At 43.1% G+C, this 27,886-nt stretch overlaps 1 protein-coding gene across 1 annotated transcript in view; it reads left to right on the top strand.

Annotated features, from left to right (window-relative positions):
- The first annotated feature begins 246 nt into the window (after window positions 1-246).
- Window positions 247-27,886, top strand: part of Tcerg1l (transcription elongation regulator 1 like) — a 189,641-nt gene continuing 162,001 nt past the window's right edge. The window contains exons 1-3 of the mRNA XM_006987612.3: window positions 247-618; window positions 2,650-2,796; window positions 3,503-3,683. Coding sequence (XP_006987674.2) covers window positions 286-618; window positions 2,650-2,796; window positions 3,503-3,683 — 661 coding nt within the window. The 5' untranslated portion in view covers window positions 247-285. The remainder of the gene's footprint in view (window positions 619-2,649; window positions 2,797-3,502; window positions 3,684-27,886) is intronic.

The following is a 27,886-nucleotide window of genomic DNA, read 5'->3' as shown; positions in this document are numbered from 1 at the left end:
ACTGCAGTAGAGGAATCAGCCGGCCGGGTTGGGCGCGCCCCTCGGTGCCGCGTTGAGTCCCCGCCTCTGGGGTCCGGGGCTGGGGGCGGGGACTGGGGCCCCGCCGGGCCCGGGGGCGGTGCAGGCAGGGAGGGCGCAGGCAGGAGGAGGGGCTCCCGTGCGGGGCAGGGGAGGAGCGAGCGGCCGCGCCGCGCAACCAAGTGAGTTCGCTCCGAAGCCCGCGCCGCCGCCGGCCCGCACCTCGGGCGCCCGCCACCCCCGCCGCCGCCCGCGCGGGGGTGTAGGATGCTGGCGGGCGCCAGGCTCCAGCGGCGGCGGCGGCAGCTGCAGCAGCCCCAGCAGTCCCGGCGGCGGCAGCCTCTCCCGTGGCCGATGAATGCAGACCCGCCGCCACCGCCCTGGGTTTGGATGGTCCCCGGCTCCGCCGGGCTGCTCCGGCTCGGCGCCGGGGTCGCGCCCCCGCCGGTGCTGCTGGCTTCGGCGCAGCCCGCCGCCGCCCCGCTGCTTGCGCGGCTGCCGGGCTGGCCAGCCCCGGGCGAGCCCTTGCTGCCCCTCCTGCCGCTACCCTCTGCGCCAGACCACGCCGCTGTACACCATTATCCCCTGCTCCACGGACAGGTAACGACCCCAGCCCCGATCCCACTCAGGTTTAGGATTGCAGGTTCCCTTCTTCCCCGGGGCGGCCCTGGCCCTCGGGTTGGCGGTTCTCCCTTCCCGGGTGATCCTGGGTACCCCACACCATCCGGACGCAGCCTCGCAGTCATACATTGGCAAGAAAGTTCATGCTTCGACGTCTGGTTTTGCCTTGGCAGTTTTTTGCTCATTAGAGCGGCTTAGACCGGGCATCCTTGGCTGGAGCCAGACTGCTTGGACCCAACTTTCCCCCGGCGCCGGGCGCTGTCCAGAACGCGGTGCTGAAGTCGCCGCCGCCTAGCACAGCGCGGCAAGCAACTACCGTGGCTGCCTTCGTCTCGAAGTTAATACTTTTACAGTCTCCGCCAGACTTGAAAGCAAGCTGCGGATCAATAGCTATTTCTGATTCTGATCTGGTCCCCCTACTCCTTCACATAGATTCAGGGCAGTGCTTAAGAGAATTCCAGCCACGGAAGGCAGCCTGGAAATCCTGCCTTGAAAGCGTTTTGGGGGGTGGGGGATTTCCTCTCCTGCCATTTAAATTCCCTTAAGCCGGATCCCACTTTAGAAGAGTTTGGTATGCACAGCCTGGAACAGCAAAGAAAAGTGACTACATCTTGGATTGATGGTGCGGTGCTGCAACCTTTCCTGGCTTTGGCCAAATTCATTGTTCACTATCTGTACAAATGAATTTGAATACAAGAATAGCCTATATTTCATCCCGAGACTGGCCTCATTAGCATATTCAAATAAACGTTCTGTCACAACACTTTTAATTAATTTAAGCCCGGTACTACCTTGTGAGTTTTTCTAGAAGACATTATGAAACTTCCCCTAAGCTGTTCCTTAGACTTAACGATAATGATACAAGCCACAGTGGGCATCCTATCTTTATATGTGTGATGCACATCGTATTCGGCTTTATTGGATAAGCTCTGGTAGCTTTTGCCATGTTTAGGAGGGCTGTCATTTCAGAGTGTTACCACTAGAGGTACATAATGTCAAAAACTGCCCCCCCATAGAACCTTGAATCCCTCCCCCCATAAACTAAAAAAGAAAAATCCCGAAAAACTTTAGCATTTGTCTTTCAAATATTTTCTGCTATTCACCATCTAAATAAGGATAGGTAGAATCAGGAAGCCATTTTTACATATAGCAAAACAAGAAAAACATTGTGCTGTTGAAGCAGTAGCCTCTGAGTGTTTCCCCACCCCCACCCCTGCCTTACTGAGGTGAAGCCTGGGGGCTTTCAGTGGGTGACTGTCCATTTCAATGCTGGCTGTCTGAGATCTTCAGCTAAGCAGTCCTTACATTTCCTTGGCTCTAGAATCTGTTTGTATTAATGAACCTTGAGAAAGTTACAATCTTAGCTAAAACAGTTTCAAAATGGTAAATGAGATGGATGCAAACTGCCACACTGAAGGGAATGCCAGAGATACAGCTCTGTGCTTGGTGAAGAGAGGCTGGGAATTCAAAAGAAATGGCCCCAAAGCCAGCCTTTGCCCTTCCCATCAGCCCAGGCCAGAAACTCATTCTTTCTCTAATTTTTTTTTTTTTTAAATTGAGTTTCCTGCATGTATAGAAGGGTTTCTGGTTTCTTTCCCCCCACACCCTCTTTTGTTTCCCTCTCCCGATCACCCCCCCCACACACACACACACACCACCAATTCCTATCCAAGATTCCTGACTTTAAGCTTTGCTTCCTGACCTACTTAGTTTAGCCAGACTTCTGTGTAACCACTGGGCTGTAGAAGTCCCATTTCCTTATCTTATTTGTCTTATCTTAGAAGTTCCTTCCCAATGTTGACAGATATTGAATTGACAATTTTATGATGATCCAGATATGAAACATTCCCAAATAATTTATAAATTGTTCATGGTCTTTCTTGATTGGAAATGATATTATTTTCTCTTCAAATTTCTACACTTAAATTCCTTTATCATAGCAGCTACTCCAGTGTCTTTTGGTAGAAAACAGGCTAATGTTTCTCTCTCTTTTGAAATTTTGGGTTCCAGTGGCTGTTCGGTGGTCATTCTCCATCCATAGGACTGTCACCCTCCTCTGCTGTGGAGTTGGTGCCCCTTTTCCCACATGTCTGCCCTTCTGCTCTGCCACCTCCTGTTGGGAAAAGCTGGACAGATAAGCGGATGCCTAATTACAAGGTAAAAGTGCAAGTGATTTAATTGGATAACTGGATTTTTAATTGATAAGTTCCTGGTATCACCATGTTAACAGAAAACATTATGCATTTTCTAATTGTAATAGATTGACTATTTGAGTACAGAGAGGGCTAATTTCAGAGTCAGACTGACCTGCTCAGAGACATCAGCAGATAGGGATAATTTTGTTATAATTCAAACGCTTGGGTTCCGTTGAAAAAGCAACACTTTTTGAATCAGAATTTTTTTTTAGCTTTAAAATCTTAAATCCACTCTTAAATACTATATAATGCAAGTTTTACATTTTGAAAAGGACTTTTTCCTCATGATTCCTACTTTGATTTTCTCCTTTCTGATGGTTAGTGAATTCAAGTGTCCTGAGTATCTTTTCCTTACTTGAATATGAAAGATGGAGTAACATATTAACTTGTTCTATCATACCAGTGGTGATCTCACTGGGTGATTCTCCAATTTGTCTCCTGGCTGTTGTGCTGAACTGGCTAAGATAGGCTGATAGCTCAAGATTAGCCTAGTCTCAGCTAGGGGTCTTTTCTTACAGCAACTCCTTTCTTTAACTTTTAGATCCACACTTTTATGGCATGCCCAGTAGTATAACACCCAGCATTTGACCAGTGAACAATAGCATATACCTGTATCTTCCACCAAGTGTTTTATGTTTAAATGCTTTGTTCACCTTTACTTTGGACAGATCTTTTTAAATAACTCCTTTGCTCTGGACTCAACATGGATATATCCCGAGGAATCAGGACTCTTCCACAGCCATGAAAAACCTCATTTTCTGGCAAACCAAGTAACTCCGTCTCTGTCTAGGCCAGCTCCTGCCTCCAGGCCTCTCCCCACTGTGGTATTAGCAGCTCAACCAATACCAGGTCAGTCTCCAAATAACAGTGATAATGTGACTTTTGTGCCTGTCTGTGTTAGTCGTAAGTCAGCTTGAAAACCAAGTGTCATTTTCATGATACAATTCTCTTAGCAAATTCTCTTATGATGTATTGCAGTGTGAATCTTTTTTAAAATTTGAGTCGGGTCAGTCTTCTTCAGCTATAGAGTCGATCTTGAAGATGAGGAGACAAGGGATTTGTACAGGATATTATTGGATATTATTATTGTGTTTATAACTGGACCATGTTTTCTGCTACTGGTTAGCAAGGACACCAGGTGAACAATAGTCACTGGTTAACAGTGTTGCTTGTCTAGGGAGCTGCATGCAAGGATGCTTGTGAGTCTGCAGGGCACAGGTACATGCATAGATTTTATGAATTTTGCATTATCAGTGGAGGTGATGGTGGAGATGGATTATAAAACACTCTATTTGGAAGATGGGCTTTGTTCTATCTTTGGAATCAAGTGACCCAAGAGAACATTTGTCCTATAAAATAACCCCCTCCCAAAACAATCCTCAGATGAAACATTGCATAATAAACATGTATTGTAACAGGAGAATAAAATCATCTTATGAATTTTTAAATTGATTTTTTAAAATCACCTTAACATATGATCATATTACAAAAGCAAATGTTGCCGGTGCCAAAATTGTCTTGCAGCCCCTTCCATTATGGGATATTTTATGACTGCAGAATTACATTATCTTCCTGTAATTTCCTACCTACCAAGCTTATCTCAATATGTGTCTCTAAAATTTAGTAATAAGGAGCTGCTCCTGTGGATACCAGCACCGGGGTGGGGGATGCATTTACTTTATTCCTTGTTTGCCTGCATATTTATTCCAATTTGCAAGGACTCTTGTTTAGTAATAACTCAGGAAGAACAAGACAACAAGTCCGGCAGGCTTTTGTGATTCTCGACTGAAAAGTGCCTTCATTCTTGTCATTATGCGTTGCGGACTGATTGAGAGCTGACCAAACATTAGGTGTACACATGTTTATAACATCGCATACCACAATGCTCATGTTTCTATTTGCATTGATAGTCGTGGAAGACAATTTGATGACACATATCATATTCTACGAGGGCTTCATGACTTTCAATGGCTCTTGGAAGAATGATATTTCTCAATGCACGGGTGAAGTTGCCCAGATCACCTGCAGGTTTAGTTTTGAAGGCTACCTGATTAACAAATCCTGTGGGTGGAGTTCTTCCTTTGCATTAGTGGCAGAAGGCCACACAGACATTTTTCTGACGCCTCAGTCCTCCCAGGAAGCATAGCCTGTGGACACCCTAATGTTCACTGGGAAGCCGATAACTTCTCAGGTTGCGAACTTACCGCAACACAACACATACCTCATTCTCCGCTCAAATGGCATTCATTAATTTCACCTTCTGATTTGGGGACTGGTAATCCTTAAAGGATGAAATGGTACTTGTTATAAACATAATGTTCTAGCAATCTTTCGTTCAAACCTTGCCTGCCATTAGTCAAATCTTTGCTTTTATACCTTCCCTGGCTTTTCTTTTTTTGTTTTTGACCTTTTGCTTCACCAGTGAAGGAAACACTTGAAGCTTGCTTATCTTGGGGAGAAATGTTGACCTGTCTCCCAAGGTGACTAACCATCAGATACATCTGCTTGACACGGGAGTCCCTAAATAGCATCAGTAAAATTTGACTTTTTGATAAGTTTCAGAATTCTCAGAAATCATTCACCTTTGAAAAGGATAAGTTGAATGCCTTAAGAACATCTATGCAAAGGGTTGTTTGTGTGTTGCTAATTGACTCACAAAGCACTTAGGAGGGGAGCAAGGAAAAGTGAAAGAGTTAATCCTCAAATTAGTTAATTTAAAATAGATCACTTCAATTTTACCATTCAAAGCTAGGAATTATGTCTTTATTAAAACACTTGTCTGTAAATTATCAGATATGTTGCTATTAAAACAATTATATTTTATATCTTATGGGTGAATAACTTTGCATATCATATTTAATTTTTACTACAATTTATATTATACAAATATACATGAATATGACCATGTACACATTTATACAAGCACATAATAAAAAATACATCATAAATATACTCTGTGATTGACATATCATATTGATCAACTTTGCTATACATTTTTTCTATTCAGAATTCAGTGGCCTTAGAATCAGATATATTTTATTGATTTCTTTCAAATTAATCAAAGAAACATAATTAGAATTTCCAGAGAACAGGAAAAGTGAGTTTTGAGCTCTCATTTTAAACAGTGCCAGTGAGCTAAGACTTTCTTTTCTTGCCTGGATAGTGGTTTTCATGTAATTTTATTCTCTAAGTGCTGTTCACTCATGCTTTGACATTTGAGGGACAGTGGAAGGTTATATACCATGAACTCAAGCGATGCAAGCCTAGCAAGCAGTTTGAGTAACTGTGCTATTGGCTGCCTTGGTAGAGGTCACTATGCGTGGAGTGCTGTGTGAGGAACTTAAGGCTTGGGTTAATGTCACATCTCCTTCACTTATGCTGACTAAGAGTTAACTACAAGTTCAGGGGCTCGGGTCATGTGAGCTCAACTTGACTGAGCTTGGAAAGCTATCTAAAGTTTAACGTACTACAAAAGGGTTTCGTTTTTTAGGTAAACTGGATTTATGCACAATTGTTCTACTCCTAGCTAGAAGCAGCATTGGCCATCTCAAAGGTGGGAAGTTATGATTGATGCTGGTCTCCTTTTCTTCACTCACCAGGCAAGCCATCTACAAGGAAGGGGGCAGGCACAGCACCATGAGAGCGGGGCTAAGCCGTCTAGTGGGAAATGGGAAACAGAAGTTCACAATCATGTGATGCAGTTACAAATTATAGAGGACCCCAAGGGAAGTCCTAGGGTGATATCTCAGGGCGGGAAGAGGAATAGAATGCTAAGCCAAGCAGTAGATACAATGTATGCAAGAAACTGTAGGCAATTAAGCAAGGCTGGACCACTGTAGGAGTCAGTGGGGAGCCTAGATGGGATAGTAGGTACTAGGCTTCCACCCTCTTCGGCCAGAGATATCCTGAGGGCTCATACTTTGTAAATGTTGAGAGATTTTGTGCTGTTTACCCAATTGGATGGCTCCACAGCTCCTCTAGGAAAGCAGGGATTCATCCTGGGAAGCTGAGGAGCATCAGGAAGCCTATTATCTTTTCACTGGCCAGTGGGTCTAGGATGTAAAGACACAGAGTCACAGCTGAGGAAAGGAAGGCCTATGTTAATAACTAAGTGGCTAATAAGGAAATCGTCCCTAATGATGGTGTTAATGGGCCGAAGTGAGAAGTAATCCAAGATTCCTTCATTCCCAGCCATCAGCAGCTAATTCAGGGTAGGAAGCAGGCAGGCAAGAAGGTGTCAGTGGCCAGCATGGTCCTCCTAGTCAGGAGCTGCAGGATGCATCTGCTTCATCTTTCCATCAGTCCTCTTCCTCCATAGAGTATGTGAATCTCTGGAATGAGGCAGCATGTCAGGGCACTCGTCACAAATAAAAGAGCTGAGAGCAGTGTGAAGAGATCATTGGGTCACTTACCTTCTGGTAGAGGCACACAAAATGAACAGTGCCTTGAGGGAAACTGGAGGTTTGTGTAAGAGTCGTCTATATGGTATTAGCCCGAGATCGGAAAGCCTGAGTCTACTAAACTTGTGCTGGGGAACGCAAATGTATAATAGCCAAAACGGTCGTGCCATCTCAGCTTCAATGATGAGAGAGACAGATGGGGAAGAAAATAAAAGCCCAGGTGTGCGGCAAAGAGCATTCTGCTCAGATTCTTTTGATCCTTTATGTAAAGAAGGGCTTTACACAGGACCTGGTCACCCTTTTGGGTAAAGCAAATTTTAATACAATTTAGCAGGCATAAATAAATAAATAAGCAACCACAGAAGATCAGAAAGGGGTGCAATAAAAAATGGGCTGCCTCTGTGGAGAGACCATAGGAAAAAATGAGAAAGGAGCACAAGGGCAATTCTGAAACACAGTGATTAAAATCAGTCAGGATAAGATCCCATTGAAGACAGTCTGCACACTTTCCCCAGTGTGCTACCGTGACTCTGTAAACCAGCCCGTATTCAGAGAAGGCGAATGGACGATGTCAAAAGGAATGTGATGGGCATGGATGGTGTCAAAAGGAAGGTGATGGGCATGGACGGTGTCAAAAGGAATGTGATGGGCATGGACGGTGTCAAAAGGAAGGTGATGGACATGGACAATGTCAAAAGGAAGGTGATGGGCATGGATGGTGTCAAAAGGAAGGTGATGGGCAAGGACGATGTCAAAAGGAAGGTGATGGACATGGACAATGTCAAAAGTTGAAGCAGGGATCCTGATGCTCTGACTTCCTGTAAACAAATGAAAAGTGTGGTGTTAAATGTGATGAGAAGGGCTTCTCTGCTCACTGAGGCCTGGTTTGTTAGTTACTTTTCTCATTGCTGCGATCTAATCCCTGAGAAGAAGCAACTTGGGGGAAGGGTGCGTATCTGGGCTCACAGTTTTTTTTTTTTTTTTTTTTACGGGGGGGAGGGGTTGGGGAGTACATTCCATCATGGAGGCGAACACCTGAGCCTCTTGCGGTCATTTCACACGCACACCACAGTGAAGACACCATATGAAAGAGCTGAGAAATGGGCACGGCATCCCACACCGTTAGATCTGGTCTCCATGTTGGGAAAAGTTAAGAGAGTAGGAGTTAAAGAAAGTGCTATGTCTCACTAAAAGGTCATGTTGGTACCCAGGGGAGGAAGGACCCTCCTAGAGAAGGATGGGGTGGGTGACATGAAAGCCACCTCCGTCACGATGGCTGCCACTGCTCTGCTCACAGTTAGTTTCATTTTTCTTGTCCTGTTGTTGTTGTTTTGCTATACACTCAGGTTGTTTAAAAGCACAATGTCTGTCTTTCAAAATGAAGTTTAGTGTATTTTGTGCTTTATATTTTCTATTTGATTTTTGGCACTTTGATTTGTACTTTCCTTTTATTCTGTTTTGCTGTTTCTAGTCTGGGGGCATTTATGTTTTTGTTTACTTTTTAGTGTAGGGTGACTTGGAGTATGTCATATGGATCTCCAAGCAATTACCAGATGAGATTTTTAAGAAATCTGACTTGAGCTTACGTTTTCTCGATTTCAAGTTATGAGACCACAATTACCTTAGAACCCTTCTGTGTAACATTTGGAAAAGTTCACATTGTGTAGTTTTATTATTTTCATTTTAACTTGCTCTGCTAAGAAACAAATCTATAACAAGAACTCAGAATGAGGAAGTCAGGCTTCAGAATATTTGCGAACATCAGCATTGGTGGCTAATCACAGTGGATACACATGAACGTTTGCAGTTTGGTCACAGGAGTGAGTGAAAAGTTCTAAGCTATATTCCTTCCTGTAAGTGAAATGCAAAAGCTCAGGTGTGCTGCCAGAAACCCCCAAACTCACAACTCATTACAAGTGTCCCTAAGACTGAAGCTGGACCAAGCCCCTGCCCACAATACAGGTAATACAGGAAAGGTATGTGGTGTGCACCTTCTATGGTATAGGAATATAGGATGGCCAGAAGTGGGGGCACATATATTGAAAGAGATGGTCAGATACCCTAGAACTCAAAGCTCTGTGGAAAAGTCACTGTTAAGGGAATTCGATGCCTATGCAGGCAACCTTGACAGTAGGAGCCAAGTCCAGGTCAACTCCTGAATGTACTGACCCTGCCTCCCATGCTGACAGCCTGACACAAGAAGGACTGTGATGCTCCACAGGGGAAGTCCAATGCATGGCATTGTCTACTGTCTTACTTCTGAATGCTAGCATTTTGTAAAAGCATTACAAGAAGAGCAAGCCAAGCAAGCAATTCATGCATCAAGAGACAAGACAATCAGCAGAAGCAGAGACCTGCACCCTGGAACTCTCAGCACAACGCTGATTAGCATAATAATGTCCTGAAGGAGGGAAGAGGTGTAGGATTTCCTTAGAGAAATGGAATTAAAGTCATGGAACTATTAAGAAGACTATAACGTCCAAGATGGAAAGGGACTTTGATGGGCTCACGAGTAGATGTGATGAAGCCAAGGGAAGAGTTTAAAGCTAGAACAATAGAAACTTTGGGAATTGTATTTCGGAGAGAACGCAAGTGGAGAAACGGAGCCTGCATCCTCAGAGCTGTGAGATAACATCAGATGGTTAACATATGTGTGATTGAAGTCCTAGAAGAACACATGGCATGAAAAGCATTTGGAGAGACGATGATCAAAGGGGATACAAAAATAAACAGTGTTGTCAAACTGCAGACTCAAGAAGTTCAGCCAACTCCACTGGAAAAGAGCAAAGCTGAAAACAAGCAGGAGCCGAGCACCCGGCAAGTCAGAGTCAAACATGTAAAGCAAAGACTACAAGCATATCTTGAAGGTGGGGGAAAGACACATTACACAAACAGGAACAAAGACGAAAATCTCACGAGTTTTATTGTCACAACAAAGTGATGTGTTTAAACGCCTGAGATAAAGATCTCTCCATCCACAACTTAAACTAATCAAAATCTAGCAGAACTTGAGGTTGAAATATCATGCCAAACAAACTAGAACTGATAGAACTGAAGAGATCTCACTGTCTGGAGATCATTGGCTCAAGAAATTACAAGGAGCTTATCAGGAAGGAATAATGTGACATCAGTGAGGAGTTTTCCTCTTTTGGACAAGAAAGGAAAGTGATCAAGATGATAAAGGTTGTATTGTTCTCCCTCTCATGATAAGGGTTGTATTGTTCTCTCTCGCAACAGCTCTGAGAATAACTGGCGGGGGAGAGAGCAGTGAATAGTGACAGAGCATGTTTGTACATCTTACAACATTTGTAAACGTGAGATGTGTGCTAGCACCGCCACAAGGGATTTGGAGGAGGACCTGGAAGTGTGAAATTCGAACACCTTCTTATCGTCTACTATATGACACATGGTAACAGCTGAGAGTAAATTCCAGAGACTTAAAGATCGAGCTGCTATCTTCACGTATGATCTATTTATTTATATAAAGGTGTACATTTTATTACACACACACAGTGGGGGTGTAGAGCAGGCAGTTGGAATTGTGAAGAGACAAGATAGCAAAATAATTGCAGATGTAATAATAGATTCATAATAAATGTTCAATCCAGCCTGCCAGGGATACATAGTGAGGCCCTGTCTTAAAAAAATAAAAATAAATAAAAAAACAAAACCAAAAAGAAAAGCCAAATGTAGTGACACATACCTTCGACCCTAGCACTGGGGAGACAGAAGCAGATGGATCTCTGTGAGTTAAGGCCAGCCTGGTCTGTATAGCAAATTCCAGGGTAGCCAGGGCTACATACTGAGAGCTTTTATCAAAAAACAAACAAACAAACAAACAACAACACCTTTTCCCGGGAACCCAAAGTTCTCTCTGGCCAGGGAAACAGGTAGGCTGACTGCAGAACTTCAGCTCTCTCCCTCTCCTCCAAATCCAGTTCCCCAGTCTCACCCCCAGCTCAGCAGCAGACCACCTGCTCCAGCGTCCCCGCGCTCTCTGCCTTCATCTCCAGCAGAACACACAGACCTTCCCCTCCAACCTTTCTCCCTACCCATCCTGTTATCCCAGCCTTCTCCAACAGACATTCTCTGGGGACCCACCCCCCAAGTCTGCCAGAGAAGCAAGTAAATGGATAGAACTAGGAAAAAAATTATCCTGAGTGAGGGAATCTAGGACCAGGATGATAAACATGATCTGCGCCTTGCTCAGCCGTCATCAGAGAAGCTTCCTCCCGCAGCAGCTGGGAACAACACAGAGACCCACAGCCAGACAAAATGCAGAGTGAGAGACCTTGGGAGACTCAGCCCTAAAGGGATGTCACCATCCAATCCTTCCCCTCAGGGTCCAGAGAACCCAGTGGAAAAAGAGGTGGAAAGAGTGTAAGAGCCAGAGGGGATAGAGGACACCAAGGAAACAAAAATCAACATGATCAAAGCTCATAGGAACTCACAGAGATGGAGGCAGCATGCACAGTCTAGCATGGGTCTGCACCAGAAGGGGTCCCAGAGCTGAAAGGAGAAGTGGACACCTGCCTCCATCCCGAACGCAGAAGCTATCTCCAATTGATAACCACTTGCAAATGAAAATCCAGTTTTCTCCAAGGGAGTCTCATGGGGAAACAAACTGCTCTTAAAGGTTGGTTCAGTGCCTACCAGTAGATGCCAACAGAAAACGTATTTGGAGGTTCCTTGTCTTGTAATGTTGTGTCAGGGTTTTAAAACTCTTTCTTTCTTTCTTTCTTTCTTTCTTTCTTTCTTTCTTTCTTTCTTTCTTTCTTTCTTTCTTTCTTTCTTTCTTTCTTTCTTCCTTCCTTCCTTCCTTCCTTTCTTTCTCTTTTGTACCCTACAGGTTCTTTGCATATATATTATAGTTTCTAGGTTTATGTTTTTGTGGGATTCCTGAGCATGTGAATGAGTGGGGTCTTTGTATCTCTATCAGTTTCTTCTGCCTTTGCTTTCTTTTCATTTGTATTGTCCTATTCCGATGTGTTAGGTTTTGCTTTATCTTATCATAATATTATGTTATATTATTATCCCTTAGAAGCCTGTTTATTTTCTAATTAGAGACAGAAAGGGGATAGATTTGGATGGGAGGAGAGGTGGGGAGGGCTGGGAGGAGTTGAGGGAGTAATAGGGATATAGTATATGAGAAAGAAAAGCTGTTTTTAATAAAAGGGAAAAAAAGAAAAAAGTCCACACGAACAAATAAAAAGGCATCGAGAGAGCCTACTGTAGCTATACTGGTGGTTTAATGCTTCCCCACAAACAAACACAAAACCAAAAAAGCCCCTACATAAATTATTCAATGCAAAATTAGGTATAAAAAGAGAAAGAAGGATCATAACATAGGGAACAAGCGTGTAAAACAAACCATAAAGGGGAGATTAAAATGTGAAATTTAACTCCCTGTTGACAGGCAGAGGTTTTTCAGAGTTTTAGCACAAATGTGTGATATCTATTCCGAAAATTGCTCTTAATAGGACAACATGAACTGGGTGGAAGTCACAGTGAGGAAGAGATCCCCACTTCAGAATGAGTCCAGAGGACCTGGAGGTGGCTAGCTAGTCAGCAAGTGAGAATTTGGACAGGAAAAGGAAATTGCATCAATGAAAATTCGCAGGAAGGAACTGTGTCCAAAAGGACAGACCAATTCCAACCAATGCTTCCACACAGGACGATCAGGAACAGTGAGAAGGGAGGTGCAGGCAGCATGGCAGGTGAATCCGGGGACTTCTTCAGCAGCACCTTTTGTGACAGCAGGAAGGTGGGATGTTTACAGCTTTGGAAAACTAACAGGAATCTGCCCTCCACCCTGGCCAGAGGGACAGCTACAGACCACCTCACGATGAACAATGTGTGTTTATGTGCATGTGCACGGCATTCATCATGTCCACATTCTAGGCTGCAAAACAACCCCACAGATATTGAGACAGATTAAAGTCTATACAAGTCACCTTCAGGCCAAAATAGTATTAATTTAGAAGCCAGTAATGGAACAGGAAAAAACAATCTGGGAAATGTCTAAATACCTGAAAATAGAACAATGTACTCAAATAACACATTGGGTCAAAGAGATAGAGGGAGTCAGAAAATATTTTGATTTAAATGAAAATGAAAATCATTATAAGAAATCTTGTGGGGGCACAGCCGAAGCAGGACACAGCCAGAAATTTATAACATGAAAATGTCTGCATTGGAAAAGGAAAATTTAAATCAATGCTTACCCTTAAGCTACTAGAAAAGAAAGAACTTTCTAACCAGAACAAGCCAAAAGAATTGAGAAAAAAAGATGACTCAGTTTTGTTTCCTGTTGCTATGATAAAACGCCCCGACTTAGGGGAGAAAGAGCTCACAATTGCAGGTTACAGTCATTCATAGCAGGCAAGTCACGGTGACAGAAGCATGAGGGACCTAGCCACATCGTTTCCATAGTTAAAAGCAAAGAGCAATGAATTCATGCATGCATGCTAGGGCTTGACTCACTTTCTCTGACTTCATCCAGTTTAGAATCCTGAGCCTAGAGAAGGGGGCCACCTACACTGGCTGGGGGCTTCCTAACTCAATTATCATAACCATGACCACTCCCCACAGGCATCACCGAGACTTCCTCCTGAGGTGTTTTTAGATTGTGTGACGCTGACAATAATCTCAAAAGATAGGAAGAGATGTAAAAGAATCAAAATGGAGAAATATAAAGAAAATTGTTGAAAGCAGAACTGAACTTTTAGAAAGACCAGTACCATTGGTCATCTCCTGGCTGGAGCTTCAGAAAAAAGAAAGCCAATGATGATGAGCAATATCAAGAAGAAAAACAGTGCTTATCCAGGCCTTTATATACAAGATGCAATGAGAAAACATGAGTCACTACCTCATGGAGTGCACTCAAAGCTTTAACAAAACAGAAGGACTCTCTGTGCAGAACAAGCTGAGTGAAGGAAACAACAGAATGTGAAGAGAACTGAGTGTGTGTAAGCAGCAAGTTTGTTCAGAAGCCTTCCAGTGTGGGGGAAGATTTTCCCAACAGGGAAATTTTCCAGGATCAAACAACTTCTCTGGTAAGTTCCACCAGCTGTTTCTGGAAGGAGTGGTAGACACATTTGCACAAGCTTGTTCAGACAACAGGAGAGGGGATAATGTCCCTGCAACTCCTTTCCCTGAGATCAGCCCTCCTCTGTTACAAAAGTCACGTGGATATTACAGGAAGACTGCTAACTGAGACGCTTTGGCCAGCACAGAATCAAAAATGTCCAAGGGAATGCAGTGGGTCCAGCAGTGGATATAGTGGGCAACACCTTGTGACTAAGTTTTGCTTTCTGGGAATGAAAGGCTAATTCAATATTAGGAAACCAATTGATGTTATTTTTCAAAACTGAAAGATCATTTCAGTGGATTTAGAAAATGTGTTAGAGGGGCATGGTGGTACACGCCTATAATCCTAGCAAGCTCCGAAGCAGACACAGAAGCATCACAAGTTTGGGACTCTAAAGTAAGATGATGTATGAATGTACAACAACAGCAATAAAAATCATTGTTCCAACTCAACATAGATCCAGATTAACAAAAGAAAAATAAAATGTGCAAGCCAATGAGAGTTTTAAAAGTATCTGCTTGAATGGACAAAAGATACCCTTTAGAGAGTCACAGGAAATGTTTCATTTAAACAGTGATAATGGTGGGCTTCTCCAGGGTGGAGAACTAGGCAGGGACTTGTGCCCACATCAAACTGGTACACGATAGTTCTAGAAGCTGCAAGTGGTACAAGTCGAGAGAAAGGAAACAGGAGGGAAGGAACCCAGGAAGAGGAATGCTGACCACAGTCAAAGCCATCTCTCGTTGCAGAGAGAAGTACTGCCAGTGTAGACCACCTCAGAAAATCAGAAGTGGCTAGTACTGGGTTTCCCATGATTGCAGGACACAAGGTCAATGTACAAATTCAACGGAGTCCCTGTGTTACCATGAATAACTGAAAATGCAACCTCCCCCCCAAAAAAAACCAACAAAACAAAACCAAAACATCTTAGATAAGTAATATAGAACCTGAAAGTTATTGACAAGCAGTAAAGAAATGTCCAGCAGCCTTGAAGACTGCAGGAAAAAAAATGGAAGACACAATTCAAAATTTCAGAAATCAACCTTTTGTAATAACCAAACCTGAAATGCACATGGTGCAAGCATGTAGCACTTGGAGGTGGATCCAGAGGTGAAGCGGTGTACAGACACACTGTCAGGTGGCTTCAGAGAGAGGCACAGGGAGTTAGAGGAAGAAAAGCATATTATGGGAAAGCCAATGACAAAATAAAGGCAGACACTCATAGCTTAAACAATCACAAATAAATTAAGTTGATTAAAAATGTTTCCCTCACCCTTGTAGACACAAAACAAATTATAAGATAAAGAGGAACTTTCTATCATTCAATGACCTCTTCAATGGAACTTAGGAGCTACTTAGCTTGAACCAATATGGGGAAACTACTTATATTCCTGTAGGCTTCTAGACTCTTCTAACTGGGCATGTGCTAGGTAACCTCACGTTGGCTCTTTCCCTTGGCTGTGAGTCCCTTCTACACCTGAGATAGGTGTTACTTCCTGTGATGTGTGTCTTGGAACACAGGAAGTGATGAAACTATAATATCTATTACAAAAGTAGTTGCCAATATTAGCATTTTTACAAAATTAAAAAAAGTAGACATTTTAATCACATAGCTGAATCTGAATTATCTGGATAGCTGTAAAAATCTGAAACACTGAAGTATCAGGTTCAGCAATGCTAACATCTGCTGGGATCAAGAGGAGCATGGTTTGCAATTACAGAGGCTGTGTAAGAGAGAGGCAGGCATTGACCATGGCATCAAGTCCACTGGTTCAATAAGGAAAACCATATTCATGTCAATAAGCTACATGAAGATGCATTGTGAGATACGTGCAGAGGCAGCAGCCATGTGTAACAGTCTGAAATCTGAAGCATGGCGTGGAGCTAAATACAGAACACTGAGCTTAGAGATTCCACCTTCGGCAGAGGGCAAGACTCCCCGACCCTGAGAGTCATTAGCATGCCACGTTAACTGTCTCCTGAAAGGTCTAGCCAAGAAATGAAACAACATGGAAGACTGCCTGGAGAACTCAGAAATCTCAAGGTCAACTTTAAAACTCTCCATATTAATTTAAAAGACTCAGAAAAGTTGATTGATGAGAGATATATTTCTTTCATATCAACGGCTTTGTAGACATGGCCATGGCGGACATAAGACTACACTTGGTTGTAATAGGACTACATTTGGTTGTAATGGTCTTAGAGAGCTAGCAGTGAGTACATCTTGACAGAGTTGTAGGAGGTTTAACATTTGCTCCTCCAAGGCATTTTCATACCGTGCATCCTGGGAACAAACAACCCTGGCGCCACCCCTCTAGCCTATTATCTTATGGGAATAAGGAACCCATTTTAATTATCATTTGAAACACTCATGTGCTATGGGTCTAGATGGTGACTACCTGTTCAAAGGTCTCACTTTTTATTTTGACTTACTCTGTTTCCTCAGTATAAGAAGAATCTGCTCTTTCCATGCAAAAAGTTGGAAATTATTAAAACGTAGAAGAAAAGAAAAACATTATCCACAGCCCTAGAAGTATTCATAGATAGCAGCAGAGTAAAACTATTTCCAGACACGCACTGCACAGGAACACTTTAGAAATTGCCAGTTCTTTACAGTAACTTCCCAGGCTTTTAAAGGACAATAGAGGACAGCTCGCCAGAGCCATTGTGATGCTTACACGCCAGGGAAGAAACTTATTTCTTCCTCTCTTCCTAATTTCTTTTCTTCTCTATTTAGATTTTAATATGTATTTTCATGCATTCTTTGAGAATTTCACACATACATGCAATGTATTTTGATCTATCCTCCCACTTCCCTCCTCCAAGCCCTTCCAGAATCTTCTCACCACCACCACCCTCACCCCCCCCACCCCCCACCCTGTCAACACCATGTCCTCTTTGTTTAACCCACAGAGTCTAGTTAGTATTGCCTGCTTGTACACAGGTGTGAGCCCACCACCAGAGCAAGGACAGCCTATGAGGGGAGGGGCTGTGGCCCTGAAGTAAACTGTCTCACCCTCCCCTCCTTGCTAGGGGTAGGACTTCATGATCTCTCCTCCGTTCATGCTTGGATTTACAGTTCTAAAGTTCACTTTTTTCTTTCATCCTCTAGGACTTTTGAGTGCAAAGTTGAAATGGTAATGACAAAGGTGTGTCCATTTCAAAAATTATTGATTTATTTTTAATTAGCATGCAAAGTAATAGGATTGACTCTGACATTTACATAAATACTTTGTTTTGGTTGCTCCTCCTCCCCAACTCCTGCCCCTAGTGAACCCTTCCATCTCAAGCTACCCATCTTCTACTTTTCTGGCACATGTATTCCATTACCTCCTGCCCTGCTTCTTTCAAAACTCTTTTTTTTTTCTTTCTCCTTTCAGGATCCCCTTTCTAGTTTCATGACCTATACTTATACTCATGACCACATATAGGCACACACACACACACACACACCACACACACACACAGGCACACAGGCACACACACACAAACACACACACAGGCACACACACACTCAAAGGCACACTCACACAAAGGCACACTCACAGGCACACATACACACAAAGGCACACACACACATACACAAAGCTTAGATCTCTGTAAGAGACAGAATGTGCAATATTTTTAAAGAGGTAGTTCTAATGGTCTCCATCATCAAGGATAGATATGCAGATGATACAAGCTACCACCTCCTTTACTTGGGAAAGTCCTTGTCATGCTAGTTTGCTGGTGGTCATATTTTCCCCATGATATAATGTTGATACTTTTGTGTGGTTATCTCTTTTCTGCTAGGACAGTCAGAATTTTCTTTTCTTTTCTTTCCTTTTTTTTTTTTTTATTGCTCTGTTGGTTAGTTGCTGTCAAGGTGAAACATACTGGGAAGAGGGAATCACAATTGAGGAATTTCCTCCATCAGATTGGCCTGTGGACATGTCTGTAGGGAGTATTCTTGATTGACAGTTGATGTAAGAGTGCCCATCCCCTTCTGTGTCAAAATCCTAGCTGAGCAAGCCACAGGGAGCAAGCAAGTCATCAGGGTAGGGTTCCTTCATGGTCTCTGCTTTGGTTACTGTCTCCAGGTTCTTGCATTGACTTCTGTCAATGATGGGCTGTGATCTCTAAGCCAAATGAACTCTTCCTCCCCAATTTGCTTTTGCTTAGAGTATTGTATCACAGTAACAGAGAGGCTAACTCGAACAATTGGTTATGTTAGAATTCTGCCGTTCCTCCAGCTTCATGACCGCACATGCGCAGTTCAGCAGCTAAGAAAAGGGTCTTACTTTGTACATCATCAATGTGCTGCGTGATCACACAAATGAGCGCAGCGTGTTCACGCATATGTGATGTAGCTCTGTAAGCCCACCTGCGCATGTGCATGGGAATTATTAAAAAGCTGGACACAGACTCCTCCTCCCTTCTCTCTCCTCCTCCTTTCTCCTCCTCCTCCTCCTCCTCCTCCTCCTCCTCCTCCTCCTCCTCCTCCTCCTCCTCCTCTCTGTCTCTCTCTGTCTCTCTCTCTCTGCTCTCTGCACATGCTTCTTCCCCAGGCCTGGTTCTTTTTTCTCCATTCTCCTAATAAAGCTCTAATGCTGGGTTTTGATGTGTCTCATGACCTTTTCGCCCAGTAACAGCACTACTGTTATTTTTAAAACAACAGGTTATTTTACCTGAGTGCTGAGTTGTTAAATGACATGCATTCCTCAGATGAACCCAAGCTCCTTCTGGCAAATCCTTTTGGCTGTGTTGGAGTTACTACTGTTTCTTTGTCTAGGTTGTTTGATCTATGTTGTGTGTGAAAATGCATTGTATCTTTTGATCTTCTATTATATTTAGTGCAAAAGCTCATTGAGAAATGGCTACTCCACTTTAAATCTTTGGAAGCTTTATATTACAGTATTAGAATAAAATATTTGTTAAAATGTAGGACTTGCCTGTTATAGTAGAACTTAGTTCTTCCTTTGTGGTAAGACTTTTAGCCATTGATTTAAAGCATTTCTTCTCATTTAACTATTCAATCTTATTCTTCACTCTGGTAAGGCTGACCAAAGAATACATATGTATTTAGGAATCCATCCTTACACCAATCTTTGAAAGGCATCTCCGGCATAAGGTTTGTACTGGCTGATTTTGTGTATTAACTTGACATAAGTTAGAGTCATCAGAGAGGAAGGAGTCTCAGTTGAGGAAATGCCTCCATGAGATCCAGCTGTAAGGCATTTTCTTAATTAGTGATGGATCGGGGAGGGCCCAGCCCATGGTGGGTAGTGCCAGCCCTGGGCTGGTGGCCCTGGATTCTATAAGGAGATGGGCTGAGCAAGCCATTGAAAGCAAGCTAGTAAGCAGCTCTCCTCCACAGCCTCTGCATCAGCACCTGCCTCCAGGTCCTGTCCTGTTTAAGTTCCTCCCCTGACTTCCTTCAGTGGTGAACAGCAATGTGGAAGTGTAAGCTGAATAAACCCCTTTTCCTTCCCAACTTGCTTTATGGCTATGGTGTTTTGTTGCAGCAATGTTGCAGCCTAATGAAGACAAGGCTATTCTGTGTTAAGTATCTTTCCTAACATGTTGTATTGGTGATTGTCACATTTTGCACATGTAGTGTTACTTGTTTGTCCCTTGCTATTTTAAAATTTAATCAACATGATTAACGGTTTGCCCATTTTACTGGTTCCTCCAAGAAGCAGCTTTAAGATTCTAAGATATTTTCCCACACATTTTACAGCCTTGTTGACATGTGTGCTTTTCTCTGTTCTGCTGGGGTTAATTCTGGTTTGTTTGTTTCTTTTGTTTATATATTTTCCTAAGTTGTTAAGACACATATTTGCACATTAGCTCCACGTATCATCTCACTACTTACAAGGACATTTTAAAAAAAATATTTATTTTCTTTTTAATTATGTGTCTCTGTGTGGGAAAACTAAAATGTGCTATTTTTGTTATCACCTGGTTTGATTTTTATTGTTGTATGTGGTGGTAGGTTCACATACCATAGCACACACATGAAGGTTAGAAGATAACCTTATGATGAAGTTTGGTTGCCTTTAAATGTGTGCTGGTTAACTATATGTCAACTTGACACAATCTTGGGTCATCTGGGAAGAGGGAACCTCAATTGAGAAAATGCCCTCATCAGATTGGCCTGTGGACAAGTCTGCAGGGCATTTTCTTGGTTGACGATTGATGGGGAAAGGCCCAGCTCACTAAGGGTAGTGCCACCCCTGGGCATGTGTCCCTGGAGTGTATAAGAAAGCAGGCCAAGCAAGCCATGAGGAGCCAGCCTGTAAATAGAGTTCCTCTATAGCCTCTGCTTCAATTCCTGCTTCCAGGTTGTTGCCTTGACTTCCCTTCATGATGGATGGTAAGTCGTTTCCTCTCCAGGTTGCTTTTGGTCACAGCATACAGCAATAGAAACCTAAGACATGTGTGTTGTCGGAAGTTTTTCTGTGTCCTGCCTGGTCTGCAGCCGCTGAGACCCAAGTAAACACACAAAGGCTTATATTAATTAAAACTGCCCGACCATTAGCTCAGACTTACTACTGATTAGTTCTTACACTTAAGCTCAGCCCATTTCTGTCAGTCTATATGTTGCCACGTGTTCTGTAGCTTTACCTGTGTGCCCTTACATGCTGCTCCCTGGACGTTGGGCTGGCATCTCCTGACTCAGTCTTCCTCTTCCCAGAATTCTCCTTGTCTGCTTATCCTGCTTATACTTCCTGCCTGATTACTGACCAATCAGCATGTACAAAAGCATTATCCCACAGCACAAGTGGGTTCTGGGTATTGAACTCAGATCTCCAGGCTTTCATGGCAAGCACTTCTTCACCTTCTAAATTATTATTCTACCAATCTGCCTATTGACTTTTTTTTTTTTTTTTTTTAAAGAAAGTTCTGTGTAAGCATTGGCCAGAGAGTGGTGAGAATGCCTTCCAAGAGAACTTTGCTGATGTAATTTCTCTTTCGTGGGTACTTGATAAGAGTTTTTTATTTTAAAGGTTCTGGTCATGTTCATGAGCTGCACAACAGACATTCCTTTAACATCTGTGGAATTTTGCATATGCTGGGAGTACAAGTTGTCTGAATGTCTGTGAAACCTTTTTTTGTTTGTTTGTTTTTTCTGTCAAAGTTAGCCTTCCAATGGCCAGTATTTCACAGATCACTCACACCTCTAATCTCCCTCACACCTTGTCAAATTTTTATGCAAATATTTTATCTCTTCCATCTGGTAAAACTTTTGTTTATATGCCACCCCCACCCCAATTTCTGGAACTTGATGGCTTTGAGTGACCCCTGACCCCTTTGCTTCATTTCCTTTACCCTGGTCTTTTAAAAACTCGACAATTGTAAAAGACTATGAGGGCTAAGCCCAGTCACTAGGAGAAATGTTCAGTCACTACCAGCCTTGGAAAAAACCAGCACAGTCCCTGTCCTGATGTGCTTGCTAGCCCATTTTGGATTATGTCGCATTGTGTTTTCAAATGGAAATCATCTTGCTGAACTATTTTTGCTTTGCTCATGTGCTCCTTTGTGCAACATGGAGATTTTTCTTCGTTTTCAACACTTCTTGTGTTGCTAATGAGAGGGTGCGTCTGTCAGTGTTGGGGGCACAGTGATTTTACGTGGGTCTGTTTGGACAGACTTGACCATGATGCTCTGACTACACTTTTCCATTTGAAAATGTTTGTGAAAGAAAGGCAGGCCAAGTGTTGTGGCATGGTGAAGGATTTCTCAAGCTCCTCTCCTGGGTTAGCCTTTTTTCACAGTGTTCCTTTATGTTTGATGACTGTGGTTTTATTCCGAATTTTCCATTCTATTCTTTCCATTATGGAGTCACTTCACATATGGCAATACTGTCTGTTCTGCTTCTAGGAATATGGCTGTCCACGCTCTCAGACTCTCTTCTTACATAACCCGTTTTTTTCTTCCTATTATTGCTGTCAACTTCATGCATTCTCAGAACTTAAATGAGTATTTTTGACATTAAATAGCTGAATTTTTTTCTTAATTAGCAATCTATTTTTTAGCTAGTCAGTTAGCCAATTAACATTTATAATGAATATTGATCTTTGGAGGATTGTTATGACCTTATTGCTTTTTGCTTTGTTTTCTTCTCAATTTTCTATTCTCTCTTTCAATATCTTACATTTTGTTGTTAACTTTGTGGTCGTTTGACATTTTAATTATCCTCTATTATTTGTAATTTATATGCTATCTCTATTATTTAAATAATTTAAAAATTTATATCATAAATGCATAACTCAAAAAGTCTGGTGTTAAGTACCATGTTGTTTCACCCATCTGTTGAACAATAGAAGGACATTGTGACAATTTGACTGTGAAGTCCATTTTTATTGAGGACCCAATAAGGGTTATGTTAATCCTTATCATTTTTTTTTTGTAAAAATGATTATTACTGGTACTCTCTGCTGGCTAAATATTTTGGTTTCTCAGATGATGCTTCCAAGAGCATTTTGTTAGTAGACTCATTTAAGACACTTTTGATGAAGGTCAGCTAGTGGTAAAATTGCTCAATATTGTCTCGTCTGAAAAATATGAATGTATTTTCCCTTGTTTTCAAAGAATATTTTTTTTCTGGCTGAAAGTCATTCTTCTCCCTATTTTGGGAATCTATTTTCCCAGTGGTTTGTGACATGAGTGTCACACTGCTGAGGTTTTCCATCGCTCTAATTGATATTGTGTGTAGGTCATCCATCTGTGCTCTCTGGTGTTTTAAAGACTTTCCTCATGACTTACAGTTCCATGGGAATGTGGTCCTTTTAAAGGTCCTTCCAATTTACACATTATTCTTTTGTGGAATTTCTTTTTGTCTCCCATCATTTCTGGGACATCATTCAAATGTTGCTTTCTTCCTGTTCATACTCTAAAATTTTGGTAAGGAATTCAACCTTTATTATTCTAAATTCCATCTCTCTTCATTTTCCTTTTGAGTCATTCATCTTTCTTCTCTGGGCTTATTTAGGTAATTTCTTAGGATGTATTTTCTGGTTGCTAAGTCTTTATTCATCTACACTGAATCTCCTGTTTCAATTACCCGAGAAGCTTGTGATTCCAACAGTTACATTTTTCATCCCTAGAAATCTCATGATCTTAAAAAAAAACAAGGCCTTCATTAGTCATTGTTCATTGTCTTGACCCTTGCTCTCTTAAAAACACTCATACACAGTTACTTTATATTCTGTGTGTGAACTTCTGACATCCCTGGAGAGGTGGGTGATGGATTTCTCCTTATTGTTTTGCTGACTCATTGTAGCTCACTTTTTGCTTTACTTTGTATTGAACTCTGCCTGGTTGGTTGCTTATTCCTTCATCTAAAGATCTTCTCTTGTAGAACTGCAGGGGTGTCTACCCTGGGCCAGATACCCCTCCCACAAGGAGGCGCTCCTGCTTGCTTCTAAAATCCAAAAGCTCCTGCAGACCCCAGTGACTTCTTCTGCCTTTGCCCTCCAGGTAGACCTGCCACCCATGGACCCATATGGGAAGAAGTGAAGTCTTTGCAATTACTCTCACTTTTGGTGGCCTTGGCCCTGCCTTCCATCCAGAGTAACTTTCCACTGCAGTTGCAGAGACACCCCGGGAGTCTAGCTCAGAGCCCGTTTGAAAATGTATCCTAGTTGAGCTGTATTTTTTTTTCTTTTTCCTAAAAAGAACAGTCATTTCAGTGGCCTGTGTGCACTTATCTCTAAATTGTATAGTAAGAAATATTCTTCCAACAGAGAATACATTTTTTCCTCAAATTACATACCCTCAAATTATATAGCGTTGACAGCCTGGCACACAGCCAAGTACACAGGTGCATAGATGCCTCTGGATGGCAGTGATCACCAGAGCTTTAATTTGTTAGAAAGTTAGGTCTGAGGCCTGCATGGAATAAAGGCCTGAGAAGAGATACCTCATGAAAACAGAATACCGCATTACCATCCCACTATTTTTTTTCTTTGAGTGCCATGTAGGTAAGGGGTAGGAGGGAGGCCTTGGAGGGATGTCTGATGTACTGTTGACTCTTCAGGGCTTGGGAAGTGCTTGGGGTTATTAGGGCTTGATAGATATCCAGTCAATAATCAAAGCCAAGATCCAGGCCAAGCACCTACAACATGGTGCTGGGCATGGCAGCTTGTTGTGGATGAAGGGGCAACAAGCAAACACAGCCATAAGCATCCTCGTATCTTACTGTTGAGTTAATCTTATTTAGTATTGTATGGTATTAGGATGTAGTCATGGACTGAGAAGTCTTGGTGAGATTTTGGAGATGGGGAGGCCCAGTCTTCATGGTGTTTCAATCAGGCTGCTTTTGTTGGCTTCTGTGGAGGGAGATCACTCCCCTCTCCCTCCCAGGCATCGTGAACCACAGCACATTTTCAGAAAGGACTGAATCAGAAATCCTCAAAAATAATGTTAGAGTCTAAAATGCCTTCGTGCTACGGTCCTGGTTCCCTTAATTATAGTCTTTGAATTCCCGAGAACGTGACTTCAAATAGAAGTCTGAGGAATTTCAAAGCTTATGGACCAAATATTTGGCTTTGCTGTGTGCTCTAGGGACAGAGTTGGGTGAATTTCCTCAGAGTGGTTGTAGGAGTGAGGATACTGTAGATTCATAACCACAGTATTGGGAGGTGCCCAGGTTACACCAAGACTCTTTATCCTCAAGATGCCTCTGCCTTTGAAGCACAGGTGGGATGGGAGAGGAGTGTTTCCCTGTGGGCAAGCTGCACTACTCTCTGGCAGTAATGGTCTGGTGACCTTAGGTTTCACCTGTGTAGACACAAATGCCTTCATATAAACAACATGGCATTCTCTCCTTTGAGGAAAAAATCCCCTCCTTTCACGTGCACTGTCTCAGCACAGCAGACTTTTCCAAACTGGAAATGAACCTCGAATGTCCTTTGTTCTGGATGAGTCTGCACCTTCATTGTTTATGGCAGAGACGGATGCTCCCTGTGAGTGGATTCCCTCGGGTGGCAGGAGGAAGAGAGGGCATTTCCCACCATTCATTGCTGGGAGATCTGCACAGGATGGACACTCTTGTCTGGTGGTTTCCTGAAAGGAGGATTGAATTCATATGGAAACAGAGTCTGGAATTGTCCAGCGTGTACTAAAAAGAGGGAAGGCTAGTGGGTGCCGAGGCTAGAACACTGATCACAACAAGGACACATCCAGGCACTGATGGAGGTGGGAGAAGCAAGTTTTTGCAGAGGACCACAGTGATTACTTCTTAAATGACATTTTGGGACTGCTGCTGAAAGGTCAAGATATGAATATGGAGCAGGAGGAGGAAGGTGAGGTGGCAGGCTTGCCAGTGACACTCCTCTGCTTTATATCAGAGGATGAGTAGACTGGTGGCCCTGGTTCCCAGAACAGCCTGATTCAAAGTGCCTCTGGCTATTGAAGGGTGGAGAACTGGGACACAGGCAGCAACCTTTGTACACATGAAAAGCCTACAAAGAGCAGGGATGTCTACGTGTGTGTGTGTGTGTGTGTGTGTGTGTGTGTGTGTGTGTGTGTGTGTGTGTTTGTGTGTGTGTAGGTGTAGGTGTGTGTGCACGTGTGAGCATGCCCAAGTTGGCTGGTGTGAACACAGGCAGGAGGCAGGGAGCTTCTTGGGTGGCTCAGGTTGGGAACCAGTCTCACTGGCCTGCAGGAGGTTTTCTGCTGTCTGTCTGTGTGGCTGAAGTGACAGGAGCTGCTAATGCAGTAGGCATGCCATACTGCCCTGAGAAATGCCTCTTACTCATTGCTGGGGTCTATAAAAATGGACTATAAAAATCTTCATACCTTGCAGAGGCTCCAGGTGTCTGCCAAGGTTCAGCCCTCTTCTCATTGACTGCAACTCACTCTGTGGATACAGGAACCGACAGCTTCTTGGAGGCCTGACTGATCCAACCCACCTAGGCCAGGTGTCTCTGCAGGAGGAGGGCCCTCGAGAAACTCACAGCTCCTGGCTCAGCAAGGCCATGGCTGTCCTTAGTCCAGCCAATGCCCTGACTCCTGTACCGTCAGCTTCTGCTCACATAAAACATCCGTTCATACCTACTGCAGCTGAAACCAGCAAGACACATCACAGCAGCTGTGAGGATGAGAAAGCTCTTCTTTGATGTCTGTCACTGTATTTGTGAATACAGTGAAACCATGTATTCATTGGTTGGGGGTGGGTTGTTGTTGGTGGTATGTAGAGTCCTGGTCTAGAGACTGATTCTTGTAAAAGTGTTTGGGGTTTTTAGGTATGCAGTCATCCATCACAACGGACATGTTCATCTGGATCCACGTCCTCGAGTCTTGAATGCAAACAGCCTCCCACATTCACCTGGGGAGGCTCAGTAGCAGGAGCCACTCAGGCAGGTGCTGGAGAGAAAAGCATATTTGGTATCTCAATTATGAAGCATTCAATCATCTTAATTTCATAACGAAGATCAGCACCGCAAAGCGGGAAAGTTCCTAAAAACCATCGGCTGGTTGATTGCATTGCTGTCTAAATGTGTCTCTGAAGAGAAAGCCATGGCTGAGAATAATTCCCGGTGCTTTATTACTGCCATGGGGTATTACGAGGCAGGTAAGAGGTGAGCGTCAATTGCGTGCACATGGAACGTGAGGCAACAGCTGCCTGGTGATAAACATCCAGTCCCTGGACCCATAACAAACTTTGCACCTAACTTTTGTTCTGCAAACAAATAGGATTCTGTTTTGCTCCCAAGGTCAAGAGCCTCCCCTCCTTTCCCCCTACGGCTTGTGCTAAGAATAGAGTCAGTCTGCTGTACCTGTATGAACACATCCATTCTCTAGTAGGACAGATCCATCTTTGGCCAGGACCATCACATTCCATAAAAGACACTCTCTTAGTCCAAAGACGTGTACTCTCTTGGGTCTCAGCAGGGTGGGTCTTGCCATACCCTTCAAAGAGCAAGCCCTTCTTGGGGTATGGGGTGGAGGAGGAAACTTAGGAGCTTGGAAAACTGAGTGACCCTTTTAACCTACTAAAGTCACTTGCTGAATGACTTGTTTAGAAGACAAATGTCTCCTATTAACACATAGTTTTAAGTGCCTAAGACCTAGAGAGCACAGGGGTTCTCTCTTGAGCATGGTACCACCCAGGAACTTGTCGGTGTGTGTGGGGGGAGGTGAGTGAGGATGGGGGTTTGATGGGCAGTGATCTGGGGAAGACAGGGGGTCTTTATAAACCAGCCCTAGACTCCGGTGTGGCCAGGGTGCCAGCATGCTGTCACTGTTCATTCTATCGGGTATTCTGCTTGGCAAGGTTCTTCCTGTGGCGGGGTTCTCTTCTGCACCCCAGAAAGGCTGTTGCCACCACAGATATTGGCCAGGTGGGCATTGGGACAGCACATAGCACATAGCAAAGTCACCACGAAGCCACCATTATTTCTTATGAAGAGCATTGCCGCCTTGGCTTCCTCCTTCCCCTGACTTAATTCATCATAGTGCTGACGATGCTCAGACTACCGAGTTTTAGCAGCCATTTGTTCTTTGGAGTACTGCAATTAATCTCCAGTTTTAATAAAACGAATATTCAAATTATTGTATACCAAGTTACATGAAAT

The sequence above is a fragment of the Peromyscus maniculatus genome, chromosome 1, assembly GCF_049852395.1.
Source record: "Peromyscus maniculatus bairdii isolate BWxNUB_F1_BW_parent chromosome 1, HU_Pman_BW_mat_3.1, whole genome shotgun sequence".
In the NCBI taxonomy this organism is placed as follows: domain Eukaryota; kingdom Metazoa; phylum Chordata; class Mammalia; order Rodentia; family Cricetidae; genus Peromyscus; species Peromyscus maniculatus.
Note: the sequence above shows the minus strand (reverse complement) of the source record. Positions and strands in the feature narration are given on the sequence as shown.